The sequence below is a fragment of the Lipotes vexillifer genome, unplaced genomic scaffold (assembly GCF_000442215.2).
Source record: "Lipotes vexillifer unplaced genomic scaffold, Lipotes_vexillifer_v1.1 scaffold168, whole genome shotgun sequence".
Classification (NCBI taxonomy): Eukaryota; Metazoa; Chordata; class Mammalia; order Artiodactyla; family Lipotidae; genus Lipotes; species Lipotes vexillifer.
This window is the reverse complement of record NW_006773947.1, coordinates 2,313,788-2,340,962: the sequence shown is the minus strand read 5'-3', so window position 1 is coordinate 2,340,962 and position 27,175 is coordinate 2,313,788. Positions and strand designations below refer to the sequence as shown.

The 27,175-nt window shown below is 46.4% G+C and overlaps 1 protein-coding gene across 1 annotated transcript in view; it reads left to right on the top strand.

The window, feature by feature from the left end:
* CABLES1 (Cdk5 and Abl enzyme substrate 1) overlaps nucleotides 1-27,175 on the top strand; it is a 108,231-nt gene that overhangs the window by 38,788 nt on the left and 42,268 nt on the right. Inside the window, exons 4-5 of the mRNA XM_007448622.1 lie at nucleotides 4,756-4,827; nucleotides 10,901-10,993. Of these exons, the coding sequence (XP_007448684.1) occupies nucleotides 4,756-4,827; nucleotides 10,901-10,993 (165 nt within the window). The remainder of the gene's footprint in view (nucleotides 1-4,755; nucleotides 4,828-10,900; nucleotides 10,994-27,175) is intronic.

Genomic DNA, 27,175 nt, shown 5'->3' with positions numbered 1-27,175 from the left:
AAAAAAAAAAAAAAAAAATTACAAGTCTGTGGGTGTCTCGTGGCTATAAGAATAATTTATTTTTATGGTTGGAGGTTTTGTTTGGGTTTTTTTTGGTCATAATAACAGTTGGAACAGATCTGAAGTAATTATGACCTCAGCTGGCCCATCCCCTGTGTAACTGAGGGATCCGGGAGGCCCTCATTCCCTCACGTCTGTGAAGAGGTAACCCTGCCCTCCAGTGGCCTGACAGCCAGGAAGGGGGCTCCATACATGGGGGGAACCACACAGCTAAATTGCCTTTTTGTGAGAGTAGCAGTGGTTGGCCCAGATGGTCAGGGTCCCTTCTTGCTCCCAAAGCTTGTGTTTTTCCCCCAGAGATTATTAATGTTCCCTGGGTGGAGAGCATTGATCCAACTCGACTTACTTGTTTGACACCAATGCTGAGGCTGGGAGTCACCTTCTTTATCCCAGCTTGGTCCTAAATCACGGTCCTAAACCCTGGGCCCAGCTGGAGCTAGGATGACCCTGCCCCAGCCTCACTGGTCAGCAGGGACATTAGTGAGCGCAGAGTCCACTCTGGTGAGGCTCTGCTGCCATAATTCCCACTGTGACCAGCTCTGGGTCCCAGGACCGCTCGGTGACTTACACCACAATCAACCATTAGCCCTAATGATAAGTGGATTAATTTGGTCCAAGTAGGTATATCCAGATAGGCAACCTTGTCATGGATTAGAATTTCCTTGCCTAGGCAGAGTCCAACATTCAAAGGGTAGTATTCTAAAATGAGTCTGGGGGCTTTAGGGAGGCTGACTTACATATGAGTGTTGAATGTGAACCACATCGGCCTCAGAAGTGTTGGTGGCCAGTGTGGAAGGGCCCAAATTATAATTGTCAGACAAGATGGGGAACCCTGAATTCTGAGGACTCAATCTTTCATTTAGTGATTTCGACGTATAACACTTGGGCTCTTACTGAATGTCTTCTTGGTTAATAAGGGGGCATGCTGTTTTGGCCCAAGGCTAAGTATTCCTCATCAGTCATTAAAATATTCAAAGACCTCTGCTTGCTAACTGTGCCCAATGGTAAGTAGTCTGCACAGTAATGGACTTGGTTTATGAGGCAGATTACAGGGTGAAAAGTGCCTGGTGAAGGTGGGCCACCCACCCTTAGCCTTCCCTTCCACTGTGGGCTTTCTGAAGATAGAAGGTAAGGGGAAAGATTACTACACAGCTTGGAAGGATTTAGCAGGGTGACAGGGGCAGAGATGAGCCACCACCACAGGGCAGGCCCTCGTGGCAGGAAGGGCAGGCATCGCATCTTCGTTTTTCTGGTACCATATGACAGTTTCTTTACAATGATCCGTGGTAGTTCTTTCCAAGCTCTGTTTGTGCATCTCAAAGAATATATTGCTTAGTTCTGTTCATGAAGAAGGGAAGCACACATCTGCTGAATTTAAAGGAACAGGTGGGCATTTGGGTTTTGAATTTTTTTCCCTCTAAGGAATCCAGACCTTAAGTGCCTCTGTGTGTGTGAGAGGGAGAGAATCTATACCTGTTCAACTCACAAAGAGAATATCAAATGTACTGGCTTTTAGAAAACAAATCCTTATAAATATATAGAAAGATGTATTCTAATTTGATTATTTTCCAAATAGCATCTGTCTTTTCCAGCATAGGAATTGCCGGGGGTTTTAGATGGGGGAATTGTCAGATTGTGTGCTTTTATGAATTGACCTAGTTTTCTAGGGTGAACCCCCTGGTTTGAATGTTGGACGGGAGCCTGTGGGCCCCAGGGCGCCTGGCAGGTCCTCATGTGTCCTCCATGGGTTCATTTGGGCACATTTTCAGCTGGAGGGGTGGCCATGCTCTTCTTGGGGTGGGAAAGGGAGACAGCCTCAAATGCCAGAGGAGCTTGAGGGGTTGTTAATGGAATTCCCTGCTGGTGGTCCCATGGATTCCCCCTTGAATATGAGCTCCTTGAGGACAGAGTTAAGCCGGGATCAGCTTTGTGGTCCCAGGAGGCCAGGCTTGGTCGGGTGGGTGGGCAGAAAAGGATGCACCTGCCTGGCCTTTGCTGCGGCCTTGGTTGTATCTTCACTGCCCAAGGAGCCAACCACAGAGCTTCCCAGGGGACCTCTGATAAGATAATTGAAGGAAGGGAGAGCTTGAAGCTGCACAGTTGCTGCAGTCACCTCAGCTGCTGATTGAGCCAAATGTTAAATGTCTGTTTACCTGTCACCTGAAAATGCAGAGGTGACAGGTGCCTCTGCATTTGCCTGCAGAGGAAGGCTCAAAGTTTGACAAGATTTGTTGGGATTTTCAGGATCTGAAACCCATACATTTATTTCTGCCTGTGACTATGTTATGTCTAATGACAATTTAGGGGTGCATACTTAAATTAATATTTCACTTTTGATTTAAAAACTCAGAAGAGGGACTTCCCTGACAGTCCAGTGGTTATGACTCTGCGCTTCCACTGCAGGGGGTGAGGGTTTGATCCCTGGTCGGGGAGTTAAGATCCCACATGCTTCATGGTGCAGCCAAAAAAAGGGAAAAAATCGAAAAACGAAACTCAGAACGTTATCCACAGATAAACAGAGTAAATATCATTTTAATCACAGCTGCAGAGGAGACATTGGTATTAAGTAAGAACAGTGCATGGAGGCCTGGGGCTCTAATTTTATAGGTGGCCAGTGCCTCAGCGAAGGTGGCACCAAGTTAGTTCTGCTTCGAAGGGGGTGTAGGGGTGGAAGGAGCACGTGTCACAGGTTGGCTCATGCACAAGGCATTTGGGAGTGACCTCGCCACTGGCAGGGGTTGGAGGAGCGGCCAGAGCTGGGACAGCCAGGCTGACCCCAGTCATTTGAGCGGGGAGGGCATCGGGTCAGGCTGCAGCCCCAGTGGAGGAAACTGGAGTAACAATCAAAATCCCAGGAGCTCCTGGTCATTAACTGTCCTGTGCCAAGGACTTCATGTCTCTTTGTTTCTTACTTACTCTCATTTTCCCATGTCATAGGTGAGGAAACTGAGGCTCAAGGATTAAGGAGTTTTCTAAGGTCCCAGAGCCTCCAGACTCCAGGACGGAAATCTGAGTCTGTCTGACCCAGCACACTTGTAGCATCATACCGTCCCTTGGATGGGGAGCATGGGGACACCTATCCCTGAGAGCTACACTGGGTGGGAGTGTGACTAACTGGGGGTTTGTCCCCTTCCCAGCCTGGGACTCTGTCCCAGCCAGACCTGGCACCTAGAGGGGCTGTGCCTCATGATGGCCTGGACACTTCCTTCAAAGCCACAGCCGCCAGGTGTTGTCACAGGGGTCCTGGCATGCTGAGTCCCTGGACTTAGGGGGCTGCACAGGCGAGTCCTACTTACTCATGAATTGGCCACCTCTCAAATCCCCACCTATAAAATCAGTTCCCCACCCCCTCAGGTAAGACCAGTGTCTCCCTGGTCTGACTGACTGCTGGAAATCTAACAATACCATATCACAGAAATGGAAGTTTAGCATAAGTTAATTACAGAGTAAACTGCAGATCTTGCAGAAGGTCAGTGTGTCATGAAGACAGTGAAGGTGATGTTGGAGAGCTCCTGGGTCTCACATGTGGACAAACGAGGCTCACTGGAGAGAGAAGCAGGGAGGTGTGTGCTGAGCGTTTTAGAAAGGATTTGACTGTCAAAACATGAAGACAGGCTCTGAGAAAATTGATGAAGCCCTCGAATGGTTTGCAAAAATGACCCTTCTGATTGTTTTATTAAAAATAAAACACGAAGCAAAAAGGTATCAGTGTGGTTGGTCAGAAAAAGTACACACAGAACAAAGCAAAAAACATTTGTTTCATTTTGTTATTCTTTAGAACAAATTAGAACATGGTTATAATTGCATGTTCTTAACCTAAATGTTATCAAATGAACACAAAATAGACATAGTCTTCTAATTTTAGTCCCATTTTTTTTCCAAGGTAAAGACCCAATCAGATATTTTTCTGTCCACGCCACCCTTCAGCCAAATCATTTACTATGAAGTGATGGCCCTTGTTCACACGGATTTGCTATAAAATTACCAATCACCATCCCGCCTGGTCCCTGTACCAGATATTCTCAATTAACTAGGACCCATTCTTATTTCAGTATGACAAAAGAAACTAGACTGAGGAGGTTTTGGCAGGTGGTTTGCAGTTCTTTAGCAGATGGAAAGAGTTTGTGTTTTGCCTAATCACGCCCTGATATATATTCTCACTGGTCTCAGAGAAATTCTCCCAGGGGAATAATGTCTGCCTTGTTTCTAGTTGCTTTCAAAATTATGGCCCAGAGACCATAAGTTTTTTCTTGCCTCCTAATGATTTTGAGATTTTATTTAGTACGGTTTTAATATTTAACATTTATCAGCTAAAGCTGGTTCAGACCACTGATATCTGAATACTTAACAGTACTATCTAATGCTTTAGAAAAAGTGCACACAGTACCAGAGTTATATACACTATCAGAGGCACCTTGTCTTTTTTTGGTTTTAGGCAGCATAAAAAGTATCCATCACTTCCCTAATCACCAGAGCAGCCCTACAACCAGGGAGAAAGCTCAGGATTCAGCAAGCCAAGATGGGCTTGGCATTCAGGGTACAGGCTGGGAATATGGCAGCCTCTTACAACACCTTTTGCCTGATTTTTTTCTTAGTGAACTTTATTTTTTTAGAACAGTTTTACCTTTATAGAAATGCCTGATCCATTTCACAATGCAGTTTTAACTCCTAGATTTTTTTTCCCTCTCTCTGCAGACGTCGCCTCATCTCCCAGAGATCGTCCTTGGAGACCCTGGAAGATATTGAGGAGAACGCTCCTCTACGGAGGTAAGTTTTCGGGTTGCATTTATGTGTGTGTGAATGGCCTGCAATACAGGGTGGTGGCCAAAGTTTGAATTTTTTTTTTTAGTTTTTGATCTACAGAATTAAATTCTAAAAATGACAATCTGATCCCCAGACTCTGTTTGGAAACCCCAGCCCTTTGGAACATTAGAACTGGAACACTATGAAATCCCAATTATGTATCAGAATAGCCCAGTTTGCATGTGAATTCAGGTGCGGTTACCTGTTCCTCTTGAAAATTGCTGCGTCACTTGCCTTTCTCAGGCGCGGGGACACAGTAGTCAAAGTCCCTGACTTCATTAGCAGGTGTCACAATGTTCCTCCAGAGCCAGGTGCTGGGAAACTCAGGTAGGTCAGCTGTGAGTGCTCCCTTGGGGCTGAAAGCATTCCATTTCTCCCTCCGGATTAGAAAAGTGCTTTCGAAGCATCTTTTTTTGGGTGACAGCAGTTGCTGAGCTGTGCCGGGCCTCTGACTGGCAGCTCTCCTTCCTCTAATCTGCGCCTTGGTCCACCTGGCCCTCCTGGAGTTCAGGAGACACACACTGCGTCCCCTGCAGCCCTCACCGCAGCCCGAGCTGAGCTGGCTGTGCAGGAGGAGCTGAGGCAAGACGGGACCTTGTGGGACGCTGTGGCTTTACAGGGGATGCGTGGCAGGCTGCAGATGGGGCAGAGCCGAGGGAGGGTGTGTGCTCTCATGCCCTCGCACCAGCTCCTACGGGAACCCGCATCTGCACCCTTCATGCATGCTTTGGCTGCTGGCCAGGGATTGGGAGTCCCTGGCTCCTCCCTTTGAGCCTGGGAGGATGCTGAGGTGGAGGGAGGCATCTCCCCCTGGAGCGGGCTCCTTCCCTGCCTGGAGTTTCACCCCCAGGTCACGAGTCTTTTCCACAGACCACCTGGATAAAGGGTGGAGCATAGACAGGCCAGGCCTGGGATCTGATTGGAAGCATCAGTGACTGTGAATCTCATCACCGACATCATTCCAAAGAGAAAGTCAGGGCCAGACAGTCCGATTTCCACTTTTGAAGTCTTTTTGAAAACACACGTACCCTCTGGGACCATCTTAGGCTGATGCTGTGTGGCTGTGTGATCCACGTGGCCTGGGTACAAGTGTTCTTCTGTCAGTCTCTATTAAGTGGCCCAAAGTAATCAGCGAGCGTCAGGGAGAAACGTTCTCTGGTGGCACCGAGTGGCTTTGGCATTTGAGTACAGTTGATGCCAATCAATGAACAGAACTGCAAAGGCCCTGGAGTTTGGAGAGAATGCAAGGAGCCGTGGTCGTTCGAGCAATGTGGTAGCTGTGACCAAGGAAATCAGGTTAAAAAAAAGTCACAGGCTCTAAAATGTCACCTCAGGGATTCCAGGTGGTAAAGGGGGGCCAGAGAAGGAGCTGGGCGCTGTGTTCCTGGTCATGGGCCCCATCACCCCTGGACCCTCCTTTCAGAATCTGCCCAGGCTGGTCCTCTACCCCTCAGTCCTGTGATAGCACAGATGGGCAGAGTAAAAATGGCTTATCTGCCTTAACTGTAACTTCATCCAACCCTTACTTACAGAATGCTATACTTAATTTTCAACAAATATTGTGTAAATATATAAAGTTTTAAAAGTAAGTCTGAAAGCAAGGGAGTTGGCAGTTTAAGAAGTCCTTATTTTCCCTAATGGACTTTTTTTTCATTGAAAAATGTCTGATGTTTACTGCAGAAGCAAACTCACAGACATACAAAACAAATTTATGGTTACCAAAGGGAAAGGGGGTAGGGGAAGGATAAATTAGGAGTTTGGGATTAGCAGATACAAACTACTATTATAAAATAAACAACAAGGTCCTACTGTATAGCACAGGGAACTGTATTCAATATTCTGTAATAAACCATAATAGAAAAGGATATATATATATATATATATATTTATGTATATATATGTAACGGAATCACTTTCCTGTACACCAGAAATTAACACAAAGTTGTAAATCAACTATACTTCAATAAAAAATTCTGATATTTACTTAGAAACTTACTTGTTCCTAAGAAATAAAAATAGCAGAAGGGGCATTAGTTTGGGAGTCAGGGGACTTGAATTCTGGGCCTGATTCTTCTATCAACTGGTTATGTGGCTTTGGAAATTCACTTACCTACTCTGGGGCCTCGGTTTTCCCACCTGTAAAATGGGAGGGGCAGATCAGCTGATCTCTGTCCTTTCCAGCTCCCCGATTCTGTGAAATGAATGTACCAGTAATGATGCTGAAGTGTTTTGGGAACTGCGGAGGTGGAAGGCTATTAGCCCAACTTGCTTTTAAACTCAGCACCTAGAACAAACGGCTCCAAGGCATCTATTAAAAATCTTTTGCATAATTAAGTGTATCCCACAATCAGTGCTAACAAGAAAGAGCTAATCTTTCATTAAATTAGTTTTCAGTTTAATTCTATCCTAATTTAATTTTACATCACTTAAAATGTATGGTTTTAAATGGGTATTTTTACACGTCAGTGCAGATGGCTTTGAAATTAATTCCTTCTTTGCTTAACCTGCCATAACCTGAGTGCTTAGTCTTCCAGTTTCCTTGGCAATTGTTGTTAATGCCACAATTCTCTTAAAGCGTTTCTTAGGGGGGGGGGGGGGGTGTGTGGAGGCTGAATGCTTAAAAAACACAAGACAACAAACAACTTGCTGATTGAAGGGCTATATCAGTAGCATATGCAGTTAGAATTGGATGCTCGTATCGAAAGAAAGCACCTCTGTTAAGTTATCTGTTTAAAAGTCTTGCCTTTCTCTTGCACATCACAGGTTAGTTTCCTGTATCCACCTTGAACTCCAAGGACTGAGCATTTGCAATGAGAGGCTTTACACTGGGGTTTTCCACTTTGCCTGGTGGTTACCTGGTATCCCAGAAATAAGGACCTAGGATGTCTCTGTTAGATGTCCAGAAAAACCTCAGTTCAGCTGCAGCAAATGCGGCAGCCGTCACCACCTGCCCCAGTTTCCAGCCTGTCTCAGTTGATGTGTGCGGGCTGCCGTGCCATTAAGTAATTACTGGTGCCGAAAGCCACCTGTGCCCCTTTTGCCGACTTCCGGTTTCAGCAGAAGGCTGGGAGATCTTGTGCACAAACCTGAGGGTAACAGCACCTCTTTCTGCAGGTGTGGAGGCAGGGAGCAGCTTGGGGTCTTAGGAAGGTATCCTCACCGTCTAGCTCTTAGCCCCCTGCCCTCAGACTGGGGGACCCAGGAAGCTCTGCATTTTGGGGGGAAGCTGGGTAAGGATGTGAGGATGCTCCTGAACAACGGTCCAGCAGCCAATGATAGCACACATTTATGCCTTCAAGGATTCTCCTCTCTCCAGGGACTACATAGTTCTAGGACCTTCTGCTGTGTGTGAGAGAGACAATTGGGGACCTTGGGTGGCCTGCAGACTCTAACAGTCATTCTGGAGGTAGAACAGAGGCAGTCTGAGGTGCTGGGTCTGCTTCCAGAGAGCTGCCCCAGGAAGGCTGAGTGAGGCTGAATCTTCTTGGACCCCAAGAAGGCTGAATCTGGGTTCGGAGGCTTGGAGTAGGGAGGGGCATTAGTGGGTGCTTTTCCCTATTCAAACCTTTCCTGAGGTCCACAGGAAGCATCCACAAAATGCCCTCAGGCAGGGTTCTGCATGTCTTTTTTTTTTTTAATTTATTTTTTTATTTATACTATTTATTTTTGGCTGTGTTGGGTCTTCGTTGCTGAGCACGGGCTTTCTCTAGCTGCAGCGAGCGGGGGCTACGCTTCGTTGTGGTGCGCGGGCTTCTCATTGCGGTGGCTTCTCTTGTTGCGGAGCACGGGCCCTAGGCGTGTGGGCTTCAGTAGTTGTGGCACGCAGGCTCAGTAGTTGTGGTGCACGGGCTTAGTTGCTCCATGGCATGTGGGGTCTTCCCGGACCAGAGCTCGAACCCGTGTCCCCTGCGTTGGCAGGCAGATTCCTAACCGCTGCGCCACCAGGGAAGTCCCTCTGCATGTCTTTAAAAGAATCTATTTAAAACCAAGAATTCAGGACCCTTAATAAGGGCTGTGGTTTTCTGAGTACAGGAGGCAAACAGTAACAAAATATGCACCCTTTGTAGTTAAAGGTATTAATAATAATCACACACTTGAAATGTGTATATGAATGTGTGTACATATGTATGAATGTGAATATTTGTATTTGAACGTGTCACTTGACACTGTATGAAGCTCTTGCAGAAATCATCACATTTAATCCTCACAACATGTCCAGGGAGGGATCTGAAATATTACTAGTAATAGGTCACTAGGGCTGGTAGTGAGTTTGTGGTGGATGCTGGGAGGGCCACTCAGGCTGTGGACATGTGCTGTGAACCCTGCTCCGGTGGAATGGACATGAGTGGCAGAGAGCCTTCCTTCCTCTAGATCCAAGGCCCAGGGAGCCCCGTTTCCCCGATGAAAGCCACCGGATGGATACCTGCTACCATGTCTTTGCTTTGACCTTCCCTCATTCACTTTACTATATATTTTTTTCAAGTTAAATTACATTTTAAGGTGCTGTTTCTTAAGGAAAAAAAAAAATTTTCAGCACTCTCTGGGAAAGGGCTTATAGGAAGACTGGCCCTTACTTGAGGGCAGGTAAGGGGGTTTGGGAGCTGTGCACCTAGCCTAGCCCAGGGCTATCCCCCAATTTCCCTTGAGGGGAGCCCTTGGAGGAGACTACAGATTCAAGCTGCTATAGGCAGATCTGTGATGCTGCCCATTCCCTAATCCTTTGCCACCAATGGGCCCATACACCCCACCTGCCCTCAACTGTACCTCCTCGTTGGGTCATCCTGTTATTCTCTTACCTGAAGCCTCAGAGTTCAGAAGTGACTGAACTCGGGTGATGGCCTGGACCTTAGTGTGGTTTTGGGAAGCCGGCCACTGCTTCTCTGGAGCTCACTCTCTGAAGCATAAGGTCTCAGGCACCCATGTCTGATGCCAGGAGCCAGCCGTCGGGGTCCATGGTCAGAAAGGTAAACAAAAATATTTGGTAGCAAAAACCCAACTAGAAAAGTCATTGCTCCCTTTCTCAATACAACACCAAACTTCAGATTCTCAGTTGCTGGGATTTTTGCTTTTTTCCCAGTTGTTATCGCAGTTGTGTATCTTAGAATTTGCCAGGTACCTTTGAAAAAATATACACAAATAAGATCTTTTCAGCCTGTGGTTTGTTCTGTCATTCCTGTAGTGCAAACACATGTTGTACATTCTAGGTAAAATTAATAGGAATCCAAGTCAATTTGTTCAACATATATTTATTTTAAATTTATCTTTTTAAAAAAAACCAAACAGCCACTAGCTGGGTCTCAGTCTCTGATTCTCATTCAAAGTAAAGCTGCGACTTCCAGGCAGAGACAAGTTGAATGTTGAGGGAGTAGTCCAGGTAATTCAGGCCAGAGTCCTGCTACAGAAGAAAAATAATTCGGGCTTGTTTTTTTTTTTTTTTGCGGTACGCGGGCCTCTCACCGCTGTGGCCTCTCCCGCTGCGGAGCACAGGCTCCGGACGCGCAGGCTCAGCGGCCACGGCTCACGGGCCCAGCCGCTCCGCGGCACATGGGATCCTCCCGGACCGGGGCACGAACCCGCGCCCCCCGCATCGGCAGGCGGACTCGCAACCACTGCGCCACCAGGGAAGCCCCGGGCTTGTTTTTAAACTGAATTTTCCAGTGTTTTTTCCCCCTCTGGATTCTTTAAATTTACAGTTTTCTGTTCCCGTTACCTGTGTTGATACAGGAGGATTCTTTTTAAGATGACAGGAACAAATAAAGTCGTTGGAATTTGTGTAAGTTATGTTATTTTAACTGAGGACAGTAGTTTTCATTAGCATCTTCAGAGACCCATATAAATTATTATCAGTATTATCGAGGAAGTTGTCTGTCTTTGGGTTTTTTTTTTTTAAAGCTTCCTTGCTTCCAGCCATATAGTCCTCATATCCTTGGGGTTACTCAAACCATTGAGTCTGGTCTTTCCTTCCTGTCTTTGTCTGGAGATGTCTCAGCTGTCCACGGGCAACTGACTGTGTTTTCGAAATGGCTTTATTTTTCAGATGTCGTACTCTCTCAGGTTCGCCCAGACCAAAGAACTTTAAGAAGATTCATTTTATCAAGAATATGCGGCAACACGATACCAGGAATGGCAGGTATCATACTAACAAAAGCTGCCTCCATCCTCCCTGCTGTAGGAGGGGGTGGGTCCAGTGGGGAAGGGAAGAGGGGACCCTTTGAATGGCCAGACCTCACAGAGTGAAGCCTGCTGTTAAGATGAACAGCATCTCATATAACCTTCCCTAACAGACTACTATTTCCACCCCACTCCTGCCGGAATCATCCATAGAAGTTTATAGAAAATACTGCTCTCTAATGGCAACCAAAGGCTTAGTTTTTTAGACTAACTAAAACTGAATTTTTAATAGTACTGAAATATATTTTTATTAGGAAATTTTGAACAGAAAAACAGTTGAGCTTTTTGGGTGTTTTTGTTGTTGTTGTTGTTTCTTTTTCCTCTTTTTTGGGTTTTGTTTTCTTTTTTCACCAGGGCTCTGTGCTCTGGTCAGTCAATATCCTGCCAGATCTGCACCTGAAGTCGAGTTTGGCTCTCTCTCTGATGATTTTCATTAAGAGGAGAGAATCACGACTTTGCCAGCAGATTCTCCCTGGGCGCCAATTCAGATTCCTGGGCCTGCTGACATACATGTAGACTCTGTGTTTCTCCAGCAAAGAGTTGCTCTTTTGGAAAGGGCTGTTAAATGAAAGTTATGGTTAAATGTATATGACCTTGGTATTTAAAACCTTCCTGGTGACAAGTGGATGTGAATCCTTGTTGCCGGCATTGCTTATAATTGAATGGCGAAGCCCATTCATGGCAGCCTCACAGCAACGCTGGGAACAGGGCTCCAAGACCTCTTGGGGTCCCCTGATGCTCTGTGCTCCCGGGGGTGGAGCACTCTCTGGTCACCAACCTGTGACCTGGATCATAGTTAGAGACGCATCCCAGAGCAGAGTTCCTGTCCCAAGACCATTTCGTTTGATCTCCTGATTTACAGAAAGAAGCTCGTATGGGCCCCACTAATAATCTCTAATCTATACCCAATGAAAATTGCTAAAACGTTAGACTCATGGCATGATTAAGGCCCAGCATTACTATAATTTGGTGTAAAATACACTGTACAACCTGAATAACTAACAATTACAGTATTTAAAGACTTGTTTTCTTCAAGTTTTTAAACCTCACTTGAATAGAGAACATAATTTTATAGCTATTCAACGATTTTAGAATGGCCAAATTGAACTCTCCCATCAAATAACTTTTATGTACTCAGTATGTATTCCTATTTTAAGTACAGAGCTTTTAGTTAAAATGAACCCAGCTGTCATCTGTGAAATAGAATACCCTGAGTTTCTTTCTCTCACCCTCTCACTGTCACAATTATTGTGTCTTATTCATTTAACCACCGTGTTTTTCTTTTCTTTTGTGGCTCTTACTGAATCCAAACCTTACTTATGCCATTTTTAGTATAATTATTCATCATTTATGTATGTTGGTGTTTTTGTCCATAATCTCTTGAACCATAAAGTAAACATAGAAAGCCTCGACTTCCTAAATAAAATCAATGGCAAAACCAAAAAGTGGGCCAAATTAATGGTATTCCCCACTTCTCAATGCTGTTGAGGACACAACGTCAGATAATCAATCACCTGGCATGGTTTGTAGTGAGAGGATGCAGTTAATAAAAGATTTGGACCAATGGGATCACCAGTGTATAGTATATTCTGAAGCCGCCTTCCCCAGCACACCCTTGACCCTGGAACAATGTCAGCAGTCCAGAAAGCATGCAGTTGCTGGCAGTTTTGCTGGGGAGTTTTCAGAGGGAACCAGGAGGGGCTGTTAGCTTATCTGGAGATCTAAGAAATGGGCTTTAGGGCAGGAAAGCAAGCCCTCAGCACAGGCTATATATAATATAGGCAGTGGTGACAGCCGGTTGTACCTGCCTAGGTGAGAACTGCTTTTTCGGTGCCAGAGAAGATGAAAGGCCTAGAGATGCTCTCCTTCCTCCCTCTGGCTGATTTATTAGCAGGGATGGACTGTTCTCAGACAGATGAAAGAAAAACTCAGGAGGGCACCAGGAAGAAACTATGATTTCTGAGGTGACAGAAGGAAATTGTGGTCAGGAGCTGATGAATGGGAGGAGGGGACCCCCCGCAGCCGGGCAGCAGGCGTGAGGTCGCCCTGCTGGAGGTGGCCTGGGACGGGAATGACCTCAGAGCTGCGGTGGTAGGTAGCAGGGGGCCTGGACATGCTCTCGGGAGGGAGGGACCGGGGCGATGCCTGGGGGTCTCTGATGCTCCCACCTCGGGCGTGCAGGGTACACACACAACAGCACACCAAAGGGGGCCTTCCTGCAGCCCACATGGGAGCCACTTGACTCGGGTTTGCCTGCCATGTTGGGAGGAAAGAGGCTTTACTGAGAAGCCTGGAGATGTTCACTAAAGCACTTCAAAGGTCTGAACTGAGAACAGAGTGGCCTGAGTACTGGTGAGTCCGCCTCTTCCTGTGCCGGGGAAGACAGACTGAAAGAGGGCCTGCTTAGCCCTCCAGGCCCGTGGGAGGCATCCTCCCAGCTGGGCAGGCTTGTCCCTACTCCAGCCCCGACTTCTGCCCGCTCACAGCTCTTCCCAGCTCCAGAGTCTCCTTGTGACCTCTGGGCAGCACAGACCAGCCTCCTGGACAGCAGGCCGAACCCAGGGCCCGCTCACTGTTCTGGACCCGAAGACCTTGGTGTTGAGGTTCCCCCGCCTCCAAGCCTGCTGACCATGGGGCAGAGGCACTAGCGTCAAGGGGGACTTGGCCTCCGGTCTCAGCAAGGACTAGAGCGCAGCGTGGGAAATGAGTAGAGTGTCTGTTATAAGGTTCTAGCCTGAACTGACTGAGAGTTTTAAGCAAAATTTTGAGATAGAAAGGGAAAAAAATATTAAAACTGAGAAACAAATACAATAAAAGACAATACTTGTTTCACTGAAAAAACAAAAAGTCCAAGTTAACCTCATGATCCGTAATATCAAGGTAGCTACTTAGAAATAAACCTCGGGGCCCCATCCGGTCCGTGCTCACCCACTTCATTCTGTGACATTAGACCAAGTCCAACGGCACGAGAAGCGGAGGTGAGCCTCTTCCTTAGGAGGTGTGGCTCCGATGGAGGATGGAGCCCGCTTTAAGTGAGAACCGTCTTCCTCTGTCTGGAATCGGTGCATTCTATGAGGCTGGCACTGGGGACCTGCCAGAAGGCTTTGTGTCAGATCAAGAGCAGAGAACCATGCTGAGAGCGTGTGGGACTCGGGCTGCAGACCCTCGGGCGGGAGGAGTGAAGGACAGAGCCTGAACACAGACTACAAATTCCGTGGTGGGAGCTTCAGCTCCACTGTTAGAAGCAGATGGCATGATGGGTTCCCCCCTGGCTGGCAGGTGTTTCGTCTCCCAGCAGGTGGGGCAGGTGGTGAGGGAGCTGTCACCCTCTAGGTCTACTTCTGCCTTAACACGAAGATGGGCTGGTGATGAGGAGGCCATGCTGGACTTGATAGTTATGAAAAGAAAGCAATGCTTCTCTGCGTTTTAGGAAGACAGATATCAGAAGGTTCAGACTGAGAAGTGGATTATTGTGGCTGCATCCGTATTGCTAAAAGGGATTATAAAATTAAGAGTAACATAAAGTGATGATGGGTAACATTTATTGAGTGCTTCCTGGGTACCAGGCTCTAAATACTTCATAGGCTTTGTTTCATTAACCCATCTCGATGGGTATTTGTTGAGTAAATTAAGGCAGAGACCTTCTATTTTATGTTTCTTCCAGTTTTATTGAGCTAGAATTGACTTACAGCACTGTATAAGTTTAAGGTGTACAACATAATCATGTGACTTATACGCATCATGAAATGGTTACCCCAACAAGTTTAGGAAACATCCATCATCTCATATAGATTCAAAGTAAAAGAAAAAGCAAAAACGTGGTTATTTTCCTTATGACGAGACCTCCCAGGATCCACTGTTAACAACTTTCATACATAACACACAGCAGTGTTAATTATATTTATCATGTTGTACATTTCATCCCTAGTATTTATTTATCTCATAACTGGAAGTGTGTACCTTTTGACTGCCTTCACCCAACTCCCCCTCTCTCCACCCCCTGGAGAGACCTTTTAAATGAGTTCAGTCTTCAGGACTATATTTCGAGGGATGGAGAGACTTTAGAAATACAAATAATCCTTGAAACAACCTCATGAGGAAGGTATTACTACTGTTGCGTTGGGCAGAATAATGTCCCCCAAAGATGTCACTGTCCTATTCTCAGGACCTGTGGCTAGGTCAGGTACATGGCAAGGGGGACTTAAAGTTGCAGATGGAGATGAGATTGCTGATCAGCTGCCCTTAAAATAGTAGCAGGATTATCCTGGATTGTCTAGGTGGGCCCGGTGTAATCACAAGGGTCCTTAAAAGCAGAAGAGGGAGGCAAGAGAGTCATTGTTGGAGTGATGTGATGTGAGAAGGACTTAACTGCCCATTGCTGGCTTTGAAGGCTGAGGAAGGGGCCATGAGCCACGGGCAGCGGCAGCCCCAAAGCTGGAAAAGGCGAGAAAACAGATTCTCCTTTCAAGACTCCAGTGGGAAGCAGCTCCAAACACCTTGATTTTAGCCCCATGAGACCCATTTCAGAGTTCTGATGTCCAGAATTGTAAGATAATTTTGTGTTGATTTAAGACCCTAACTTTGTCGCAGTTTATCACTGCAGCCATAGGAAACTAAAACACTCATCATTTCAGTTTACAAAGGAGGAAACTAGAGCACGTGGCTAGAAAGTGGGGGGTGGAGTCCAGATTCAGACATCAGATTCCGAGTTGGAACCCTCATATGTTGCTGGTGGGAATGTAAAATGGTCCAGCCACTATGGAAAACAATTTGGCAGTTCCTCCAAAAGTTAAACATAAAATTACCATATGACCCAGCAATTCCACTGGCAGGTGTACCTAAAAAATTGAAAAGAGGAATTCAAACAGGTACTTTCACATCATTGTTCATGGTATTATCATTCACAATAGCCAAAAGGTGGAAACAACCCAAGTGTCCATCGACAGATTGTGGATAAACAAAAGTGGTATATACATACAGAGGAATATTATTCAGCCGTAAAAAAGAATGAACTACTGATACCTGCTACAGTGTGTATGAATCCTGAGAAACATTATGCTGTTTGAAATAAGCCAGATCTGGGACTTTCCTGGTGATGCAGTAGTTAAGAATCCACCTGCCAGTGTAGGGGACACAGGTTCAAGCCCTGGTCCGGGAAGATCCCACATGCCGCGGAGGAACTAAGCCCGTGAGCCACAACTACTGAGCCTGAGTACCTCAACTACCGAGCCCACACGCCTAGAGCTGGTGCTCCACAACAAGAGAAGCCACCGCAATGAGAAGCCTGAACATCGCAACGAAGAGTAGCCCCTGCTCGCCACAGCTAGAGAAAGCCCGCACACAGCAATGAAGACCCAACGCAGCCAAAAATAAATAAATAAATAAATAAATTTATTAAAAAGAAAAAAAAAAGGAAATAAGCCAGACCCAAAGGGCCAAACACAATATATGATTCCATTTATACAAAATATCCAGAATAGGTAAATCCATAGAGGCAGAAAGTAGACTAGAGGTTACCAGGGCCTGGGGGAAGGGGGAAAGAGTTTCTGTTTGGGGCAGTGGAAAAGTTTTGGAAACAGATAGTGGTGATGATTGCACAACATTGTGCACGTACTTGATGATACAAACTCATACACCTATAAGTGGTTAAATGGCATATTTTATATTACATATATTTTGCCATAATAAAATAAAATAAAACACCAGTGATAGCCATGGGGCTTTTAAAACCATATTCAGAAGAGGGAGGAAAGGGATGGTAAACTTCTTGGGGTTGATGGTACAAGGACAGAGCAGATGTCAGCTGCTGGGCTAGCATTAGCATCTTTAACAAGTAGAACTGTGAAGAAAGGTAGACTGAACAAAGCAAGGTGCTGGGCACACAGGAGGTCCTCAGCAAGTGTTTGTGGAATAAATGAATGGAGAGGCCTTACATTTTGAATGTTTCAGTCTTCAGGACTAGATCAGGGAATGGAAAGAATTTAGAAATAAAATGATCTTTAAAGTGCCGGGGAGAATAAAAGAAGTTCTGAGTTGAATGCCAGGCACACATTGCCTTTAACAAGTGAAAAAGAGGGACTTCCCTGGTGGCACGGTGGTTAAGAATCTGCCTGCCGATACAGGGGTCACGGGTTCCATCCCTGGTCCAGGAAGATCCCACATGCCGCGGAGCAACTAAGCCCATGTGCCACAATTAATGAGCCTGTGCTCTAGAGCCTGTGAGCCACAACTACTGAGCCCACGTGCCACAACTACTGAGCCCACGTGCCACAACTACTGAAGCCCGTGTGCCTAGAGCCCATGCTCCGCAACAGGAGAAGCCACCGCAGTGAGAAGCCCGCACACCACAGTGAAGAGTAGCCCCCGCTCCCCACAACTATAGGAAGCCAACATGCAGCAATGAAGAGCCAACACAGCCAAAAAAAAAAAAAAAAGAGTCCAAAAGAGACTGAGATGGTAGCAGAGGATAAGTTCTAATAATCATAAACCAGCAAGCCTAGAGCTGATTGCTGGCAGAGTTCTGGAATGGATTGTTAAACAGATGGTTTGTGTGCTTTTAGAAAAGAATGGAGGTGGCCACAGCCAACATGGCTTCACTGAGAAAGAGTCATGTTAACTTCGTCTCCTTATTGATGGAATAACTAGGCTAGTAAATTAGAGGACCTCCACATTGACATTTCTTGATTTCAGCAGAACATTAGACTGTTCCGTGTTATGGCATCTCCCAGGGATGCTGGGTGACTATGCAGCTAGAGAACCTGCAGGCAACTGAAGTGTGTTAGCCAAGCTTCGTCAGCCTGAAGGGAGCTTGGGAGGAAGAGCACATGGTATGCCCTTGAGCATCATCTCTGCAGCATGAAGGCCAGTCAGCCTCGTGGTGGCCCACGTGGAAGACCAAAAGCAGGAGGAGACTGTGTTATAGCGGAGAACCAAGGCTCGGTTCCTTCAACAGCTCCCCGAGGTTAAACTTAGCAGGGATAAATGTAACAGAGGTAGATGATCAATTACAGTACAGGGTACAGACTTTTCAGAAGTTCATGTGAAAAATATCTCGGAATTTAGATTTTAAACAGTGTGCTCCATAGAGGCTAACGATGTGAGGTCACTACAGAGTGAGCTAACGTAGCTTGTCCTGATAGAAGGAGATAGCATCCCAGAAATGTATCACTTTTGCACCCAGCCAGGGTCAGTCGCATCTGTCGAGCAAGCTTCGATCTGCACGAGTGTCACGTTTTAGGACACTGGATTTGTATTAGGACGGCCCCCATTGCTGGACTAGGATTTTCCAAGCCCCCCTCCCCACGGAGGGTAGGAGGCATGGCATATAGCCAATGGGAATAACCATTCCGCCTCATTTCATTGAACCGCCTATGTGTAAATAGCCATTTTTCTGGAAGGAGACAAGTGCATCTGGATAGACGGCACCTAATAAAGCAGTTCCTTAACTATGAAGAATGCAGTGATAACCTGTGTTCAGTCTTTCCAGCACCTAGGTGCTGACCTCTGCTCTGCACTGGGACACTTTTAAGTGATGAGATGTATCTGTGCATAAAGCCGTGATCCTGTCTCATGGAGTTACAGGCTAGTCAGGGAGGCAGATGATAGACAAGTAAGTGTGTCTTATCAGAGATGGGATAGATGTGCTCTGGAAGAAAACTGAAGCTGCTGAGGCGGGGGCAGGGCATGTGCTGGGGCCAGACTCCACTGATGGAGAGACCTTTGAGCAGATGTGGGAAGGAGGTGAGGGAGCCAGCCCCGTGTGGTCCCAGCAGGAAGAGCGTTCAAGGTGGATGGAACAGCAGTTGCAGAGGTGCTGAGGCCAGAACGCAAGGGCTGTGCCTGGGGAACCATAGGAAAGCCGTGTGGGTGGAAGAGAGGGAGAGATGCACCCTGAGGAGTCCTGGGAGGGTGAATCGTGAACATTTCCGCTTTCACTGTGAGTGAGATGGGAGCTATGGAGGGTGCTAGGCAGACGACTGACGTGCTCTGGCTTGGCTTTGATCAGGAGAACTCTGGCCAACCAAAAATCAAGGGCAAGCATCACAGGTCTTCTTTTTTTTTTTTTTTTTTTAAGTCTTTATTGAATTTGTTACAATACTGCCTCTGTTCTATGCCTTGGTTTTTTGGCCCCGAGGCATGTGGGATCTCAGCTCCCCGACCAGGGATCGAACCCACACCCCTTGCATTGGAAGGCAAAGTCTTCACCACTGGACCGCCAAGGAAGTCCCATAGGTCTACTTTGGTAACCTTATTCTTAAAGAAAGTTAGAGGGGTTGTGTGTATAGTGTATTGTCTTCTAAAAGTGAATTAATTTTGATAGGAAGTTCAGAAATGACCTAAGGTCTTTCAAAAACCGTTCACACATGTATAAGCAAACCCTTTGTCATGACAGAGAGGAGTCCAGGACCCCCTGCCTTAGCGTCTGGAGGGGGCCATTGAACATCCTGAGGATGGTGGTTGGGGACTGGGAACTGCCGCTTGGTTAGTAGAGAAGAGCCAGTCACTATTCACACTGATCTGCATCTTCACAGGGGGCACCGGGGCCCCCGAGTCTCCTGGGTTAACCGGAAGTAAAGACAGATCTCGGCCCTCGGGGAGAAGACACCCTTGCAAATGACAACCATTATGAGGCTAGCTAGTGCCAACAGAGAGCTGATAGCTGGCCGGGTAGACCTGGGTCATCAGAATGGAAGGTGAGCGTGAAGACTGAAGACTAGCCACGGGCCAAAGACACATTATGTCCGGTGACCCTCATGGTCCTGTTAGGACAGGAGCTTTCCTCTGGGCGCTTGTCTTTGAGAGCAGTGGAAGACAAGAGCTCTGGTTTCAAGTGGACATCACCCTCCCTCAGGCATTACTTTGCATCCTTTTGAAGTCATCTGGTTTTCGAATGTCTGCCTTGAGCACAAGCAATGGCTGCCACTTGCACCGGAAGTGCCCCCTCCTGGGTCTGCCGTGAGAATCACTGCGTTCTGAGCAGGCAGAGAAGTGCTCTTTGCAGTGAGTGGACTGGTCTGTCTCATCCCTTGACAGGAGTTTTCAAAGAGACTTAAAAAGATTTCAGATAATGGACAGAGCATCGAGCTCGAGAGCTGTCTCTTTAAAGGGTGAACTCAGTAGGAAAAACAAAAATATAAAAGATTCCCACAGCTTTTATCTACTATGTAAAGTAAGGTAGTTAAAAAAAAAAGAAAGTGCAGTAACTGAAGTCAAGTTGTAGCCTTTCATTTTTATATTGAAAATTTCGGAGGGAACTGGGCGAATGGGTCATAACTAAATTACAACCTCGTTTGTCATCTCATCAGTTCCGAGCTGTCAGCTTAGTTTAGTTTGAAAAATGAGTTGGAGGAAGTGGCACATTCCAAAAAACAAAACAGCTAGTTACCAGCTCTGGACGGGCCTTCGAGAAAGAAGAAATATGTCATCGCCTTTTCTCTCTCCATCCAATTCGATAGATGTCGGGCATCTCCTGTGAGGTTCCCTGAAACATCTGCCTCTTCCCAAGCACGCATTTCTACTCCCAGAACTTTAATTTTTTTCTTTTTGGCTGCGCCATGTGGCTTATAGGATCTCAGTTCTCCGACCAGGGATTGAACCCAGGCCACATCAGTGAAAGCCCAGAATCCTAACCACTAGGCCACCAGGGAACCGCCCCCCACCCCCAGAACTTTTGTTCTTTATTAAAAGACTAGAACCCTCTATCCCCCTAGCAGCAGGAGGCTGGCAGGGAAGCATCTTTATCAATATCATCATCGGTGTTTCTAACCACTTGTCAGCAAAACCTCAGTCCTGAAGGACAGCAAGTGGATAGACTTGAAGGAGCCTTAGTAACCCCCAAACCTCACTGAGACTCCTGGGCACAGCCTGTTCTGTCACCGAAGTGGCCCCCAGAGCTGCTCTCAAACATGATTGCCCCATTGATTGTCCTCTGCTTCTTCCCTGGTGCCACAGGGGGAAGGAGGACCTGGGCTGTAGACCCGGGGGCCCAGCTGGGGCTGGCACTGGGTCAGCACCATATGCGGGGTTTATTACGGTTTTATTATCTGTACCTCTTTAAGGAGCACGGAGGGTATGCTGGCTTTTTCTGTGACTCTGCATGAGGCTTTTGAGAGAAATTATTTTCAGCGACTGTGCTTGGTGCTCCTCCTGTGCAATGTACTGTGCAGAAAAGTGCTCGGCCTGGGAATGCTTATTGCTTCTTTTCAACTAGTTTGATTTACAGGAAATAAAATGAGACACAGAAAAAAAAAGGTTGAGAGGTTGGAGAGAACCTTCCGTTGGTGGTTCAGTTTTGACTCTCTGCTTGACGAGAGGGCCTGGGAGCCGGGGGGAGTCCAGACCTTGGTCCCCACCAGTGGTCCACAGCAGTCTTGAGAAGAAAACCATTATTAGGGCCAGTAGATGGGCGGGGCTGGGGCCACGCTTAGGACACACTTAGGACCAGTGCTGTCCTGGAAGAGCAAGGATGAGAGGGCTCCAGAGGGGACTTCTAACCTCTGTGACACCACGCTCAGCTTGTTTTCCTCCTTCCTACCTCCCTTCTATGGGCTGGATGGTATCCCCCCAAAATTCTTGTACGGAGCCCCAGCCCTCTGTACCTCAGAATGAGACCTTATTTGGAAATAGAGTCGTGACAGATGTAATTAACTGGTTAAGATGAGATTGCACTGCAGCAAAGGAGACCATAAACAAGATGAAAAGACATCCCTCAGGATGGGAGAAAATATTTGCAAATGAAGCAACTGACAAAGGATTAATCTCCAAAATTTACAAGCAGCTCATGCAGCTCAATATCAAAAAACCAAACAACCCGATCCAAAAATGGGCAGAAGACCTAAAGAGACATTTCTCCAAAGAAGATATACAGATTGCCAACAAACACATGAAAGGATGCTCAACATCACTAATCATTAGAGAAATGCAACTCAAAACTACAATGAGGTATCACCTCACACCAGTCAGAATGGCCATCATCAAAAAATCTACAAACAATAAATGCTGGAGAGGGTGTGGAGAAAAGGGAACCCTCTTGCACTGTTGGTGGGAATGTAATCTGACACAGCCACTATGGAGAACAGTATGGAGGTTCCTTAAAAAACTAAAAGTAGAACCACAATATGTCCCAGCAATCCCACTACTGGGCATATACCCTGAGAAAACCATAATTCAAAAACAGTCATGTATCACAGTGTTCATTGCAGCTCTATTTACAATAGCCAGGACATGGAAGCAACCTAAGTGTCCATCGACAGATGAATGGATAAAGAAGATGTGGCATATATATACAATGGAATATTACTCAGCCATAAAAAGAAACAAAATTGAGTTATTTGTAGTGAGGTGGATGGACCTAGAGACCAGTCATACAGAGTAAGTCAGAAAGAGAAAAACAAATACCGTATGCTAACACATATATATGGAATCTAAAAAAAAAAGGTTCTGAAGAACCTAAGGGTGGGACAGGAATAAAGGCGCAGACATAGAGAATGGACTTGAGGACACGGGGAGAGGTAAGGGTAAGCTGGGACAAAGTGAGAGAGTGGCATGGACATATATACACTACCAAACGTAAAATAGCTAGCTAGTGGGAAGCAGCCGCATAGCACAGGGAGATCAGCTCGGTGCTTTGTGACCACCTAGAGGGGTGTGATAGGGAGGGTGGGAGGGAGGGAGACGCAAGAGGGAAGAGATATGGGGACATATGTATATGTATAGCTGATTCATTTTGTTATAAAGCAGAAACTAACACACTATTTTAAAGCAATTATATTCCAATAAAGGTGTTAAAAAAAAAAAAGATGAGATTGTGCTGGAGCAAGGTGGCCCCTGATCTAATCACTGGTGTCCCTATAAAAGGGGGAAACTTGGAGACAGACATGCACATGGGGAGACGCCATACGGCCTTGTGAGGGCTGGGGTTATGCTGCTCTAAGCCAAGGAGCTCCCAGAAGCTGGGAGAGGTGCCAGGAACAGGTCCTGCCCTCAGAGAGAGAACCTGGCCCTCCACACCTTGGCCTCTGGAAGCCTGAGATGATTGATTTCTGTCGTGGGAGCCATTGCCCCGGAGCTAGGTGCATGGCACCTTGTTACGGCAGCCCTGGCAAACTCCACACTCCCTCAGTCTCTCTCTCACTGCAGTCGTGCACTCTGCTGCCTGTCCTCTCCCTGTCCCCCTCTCCTCACTGTACTCCCCACTCTTGGGGGCACTCACCCAGCCGAGGCTCCGTCACCATCGCCATCCTAACCACCCCGGGCCCCCTGAGCCCCAGATCCAGCTCTGCTGAATTATTTACAGTAATCGCTTGGTCAAGGGTTAGTAAATGCTGGAAAAAATACCCACAGAAATGACATACGTAGTTCAAACCCCACACTTTCATTTCGGACATGTTGGCGATCGCCCATTCCACAGGTTTGTGCTGCCAGGTCTTTCTTTGCCTTTGGGGCTCACGGAGCAGACTCTGTCTGTATCACTGACCTCACACTATCATCGTTCCCACCTGTTGCTTCCATGTCCAGATTGAACTTCTTTAAAGTGACCCAAGAAACTAAGTGTAGAATCCTTTTGGATTTTTACAATTCTTTCTTATCTTTTATAGACGTCTTGCCCATACCTATTTCAACTGCAGGGGTTTTTTTGTTTTTGTTTTTAGTGATTTGCCTTGTTTGAAAAAATTTTAAAACACTGTGTTATTTTTTTATAGAAACAGCGTTTCTCCTTTTTTTGATTTTCACATGGCATTAGTTTGTGCAATCTTTAATGAACAAAGCAAAGTATAACTAACAAATACAGCTGGCAGAAACAGGTGGAGGGCATCCAGACCTGATCTTAGCAAGTATACGACTCAGTGTGGGTGTTCTAGAGAGCAGCCTACCAGCCTGAGCTTTGGATGTGCCGTGAGTGTTGGTCAAAGTGATTTATGGAGGGGAGTGGAGACCCTGATGGGTTAGGCAAGAGAAGTCGGTGAAGAATTTTACAGCACCCTGTGTTCCTCCAATAGGCCTTCCACTCCTCCCAGCCTTGACTCATACCAATCCCTCTGCCAACGTATCTTCTCCTTGTAGCCTGTTGTCCCTTCTCCCCAAGGTCTCAGTTTAGCCATCACTTCCTCCAGGAAGCCCACCTAGCTTCCCTCAAGCTAGATTAACTGTCCCTCCGCTGTGCAATAGCGCCCTCTAGTCCCCAGTCAGAGAACTGACACCCCTGCATAAGTACCTCCCACCCAACAACCATAAGCTTTGTGAGGATGAGCCCTTGTCTGTGTCATGCATCAGCGGGTCCCCAGCACCTAGCACCACGTCTGGCATGAGTGGGCGCTCCACAAATATTTGTGGAAGGGAGGGAGGAGGAGAGGAAGATCCTATAACTTGTTTCTCAGGAATCTTCCACCCCTCCCTGGATTGTAGGATAAGGTACACCTTAGCAGGCAGTGGAGGCCTGCACTGTCGTCATAGTAACAGTAGCAGTAATGGACGTGGTCGTGGAAGTGGTGGTGGTGTTGGCAGTCATGCTCAGAAGACTAACTCCAGTGCCTGCCTCTGTCATCACGTGGCCTTCTCTCTGTAGTCTTCTAGAAACCTCCAAATCTCTCTCCTTATGAAATCCAGTCATTGGATCTAAGGCCCACCCTAATATATTATGGCCTCTTCCTAAGTGATCACATCCACGATGACCCTATTTCCAAATAAGGCCACATCCACACATTCTAGAGATTAGGACTTCAATACGTCCTTTGGGGGAACACGATTGAAACCACAATATGAGCATTTTAAAGTATGCTCTCTCTTGCTTCTTGGGCATGGAGGGAATGAAATACAGAATTTGAGAATGCGTCTCCACATGTGTGTCCAGGACCCAACATGCACCCCTGGCTGGTTGACGCTCCTGGGCTGTGTTCATGTATCAGTGTACTCATCCACCATTGTTGCAACTGTGATTTTCTTTGCTCTGACTTTCGAAGTTCTTTGCATGTTTTTAATGTCCTTAAGTGAATATCATTGCTATAATAGAATATTCTACCTGGAAGAGATCAAAACTTCCCACAGCCAACAGAGACTCCGCAGGGTTCTGGGAATAGAACAAGAAGCCAGTTTTTGGCATAAGAGAGAATACTTAAGGATCCTGGATGGCGTTAGACATTGCCTGGTCAGACACTGTCAGCACAGGGCCAAAGGGTTGGAAGCAGTGCCTCTGTGTACGTGTTACACCTTTGTGACAGGCCACACATGTCGGCCTTCAGCTGTCCTTTCTCGACCTTTCACCTTTAGCAGGCCTGTGTATTTTAGCACAGAGGTCTGAAGAGGTTCTGAATCCACAGACTCTGGTGGGAAAACTTACCCCGACCCAAGAAGGCAGTTCCCAGTAAAAAAATCATGAATATTTATTGAGCGTGTATTATTGGCACTGTTCTGGGGGCTCTCCCATATAGGGACTCATTTGCTGTTTACAACATTCCAATAAGATATCTACTCATTTTATCCCGTTGTTTTAGATGAGGAAACTAAAGAATTAGTGGGCTGCTTGAGGTTATACAAAGGTGACAGAGCTGGTATTTGAAGCTGGGAATGTAGCTTTGGTCCTGCCTTCCCAGGGATGGGCACTCAGGTGCTGCTCTGAAGCCCGACCTTGCCCAGACTGTGTTTCTGGAGGGGCTTCCGTGTACGAAACCCTCAACTCGTCCTCCAGAAGAGAGCAGCAAATGTTTAGCAGCACTTCATGATCAGGGTGCTCCTAGAAGTGGAAATAAGGAGTGGAGGCAGCACCCTAAAGAGAATGAGTAACTCAGTGAAAGGGGAGGAAATGCTTCCTGGGGAGGTGACTCGTGAGCTGGGTTTTGAAGATTAAATAGGAGTTCATCCAACATACCTAGTAAGACACAACAGTCAGAAGAAATAGCATGCAAAGGACAGAGATATGAAACAACAGGGTTTTTTAAGGTATGGGTGGGGACTTCCCTGGCTGTCCAGTGGTTAAGACTCCGTGCTTCCACTGCAGGGGGCACGGGTTTGAGCCCTGGTCAGAGAACTAGAATCCTGCATGCATGCCACACAGCCAAAAAAAAAAGTCCCCACCAGGGACCTTATGAAAAATATTTTTAAAGGTGGGGTACTGCAAGTACTTTAGCATGGATGAGTGATAAAATGCAGAGGCAAATATCATGTGTGTTGAGACCAGAGAGACAGAAAGAGCCAGAAAACAAAGGGCCTGGTTTGCCTGCCAGGGAAGCTGGCTTAATCCTGAGCATGTAAGCAATTTAATATCATAGTTTTAACACAAGGTCAGAATACCCAAACCTTGATGCTGTTAGTACTACTGCTTTTTTCCCCTGGTTTTATTTTTATAATTATTGAGGGAAAAGATGACAAAAGTCAGTAAGCTCCATATCTGATGTGTGTGACTGTTGTGCTAAAGGATCTTGGTTTTTAATGTCCTCCACTTTTTCTCCAATTTTTCATCAGCAGTTCTCTTTGGCAAGTTATTCTCAGATGCCAAGATAAGTACTTTTGAGAGGTTTTTTTTTTTTTTAACGTTTTCTTAAGTGCCTTTGATTGCATAAGAGCATCATGGAGAACTGTTTCCAGTTGTATCTTTATCGCAGGAATGGAGGCTAAGACTGATTATGTAATTTTTCCCTCGGTTTATTCTCAGAACCTAACACGCTGCCAGCATATGAAAAACCCTAATGATCACAGTGGCATCTGAGTGTCTTTCCTGCTCATGGTTTCTGGCACTATTGCTCTTGCATTGTTTACTGCAAAGTAGAAATTGATGGTTTAAATGTGGCATGACTGTTCCCCCAGCATTGGGCACCCCGGAGCCATAGCTCCGTCTGCTCTGTCTTGTATAATACATGCGGCCCGTGGCCAGCCTCTCTCACCAGAGAATGGATTCACGTGTGCTCCTTGGAGACCCTCGCCAGAGTCTCACCATGTTAAAATTCGGATGAGAAGAGGCAGTGTAATCGTGCTGCGCTGAGGTTGCATTTTGCAAGGGGAGCAGAATACCATCTGTCAGAGGAGGTGGCGGGAGTGTGCAAATACTGCTGTGAATTCCGTGAATGCTTAATTGCTATAGATTTTTTAAATTTATTTAAGAGGCTTTGCATTTAGTGTGTTTGTTATTTGTTCTTTTTTTTTTTTTTTT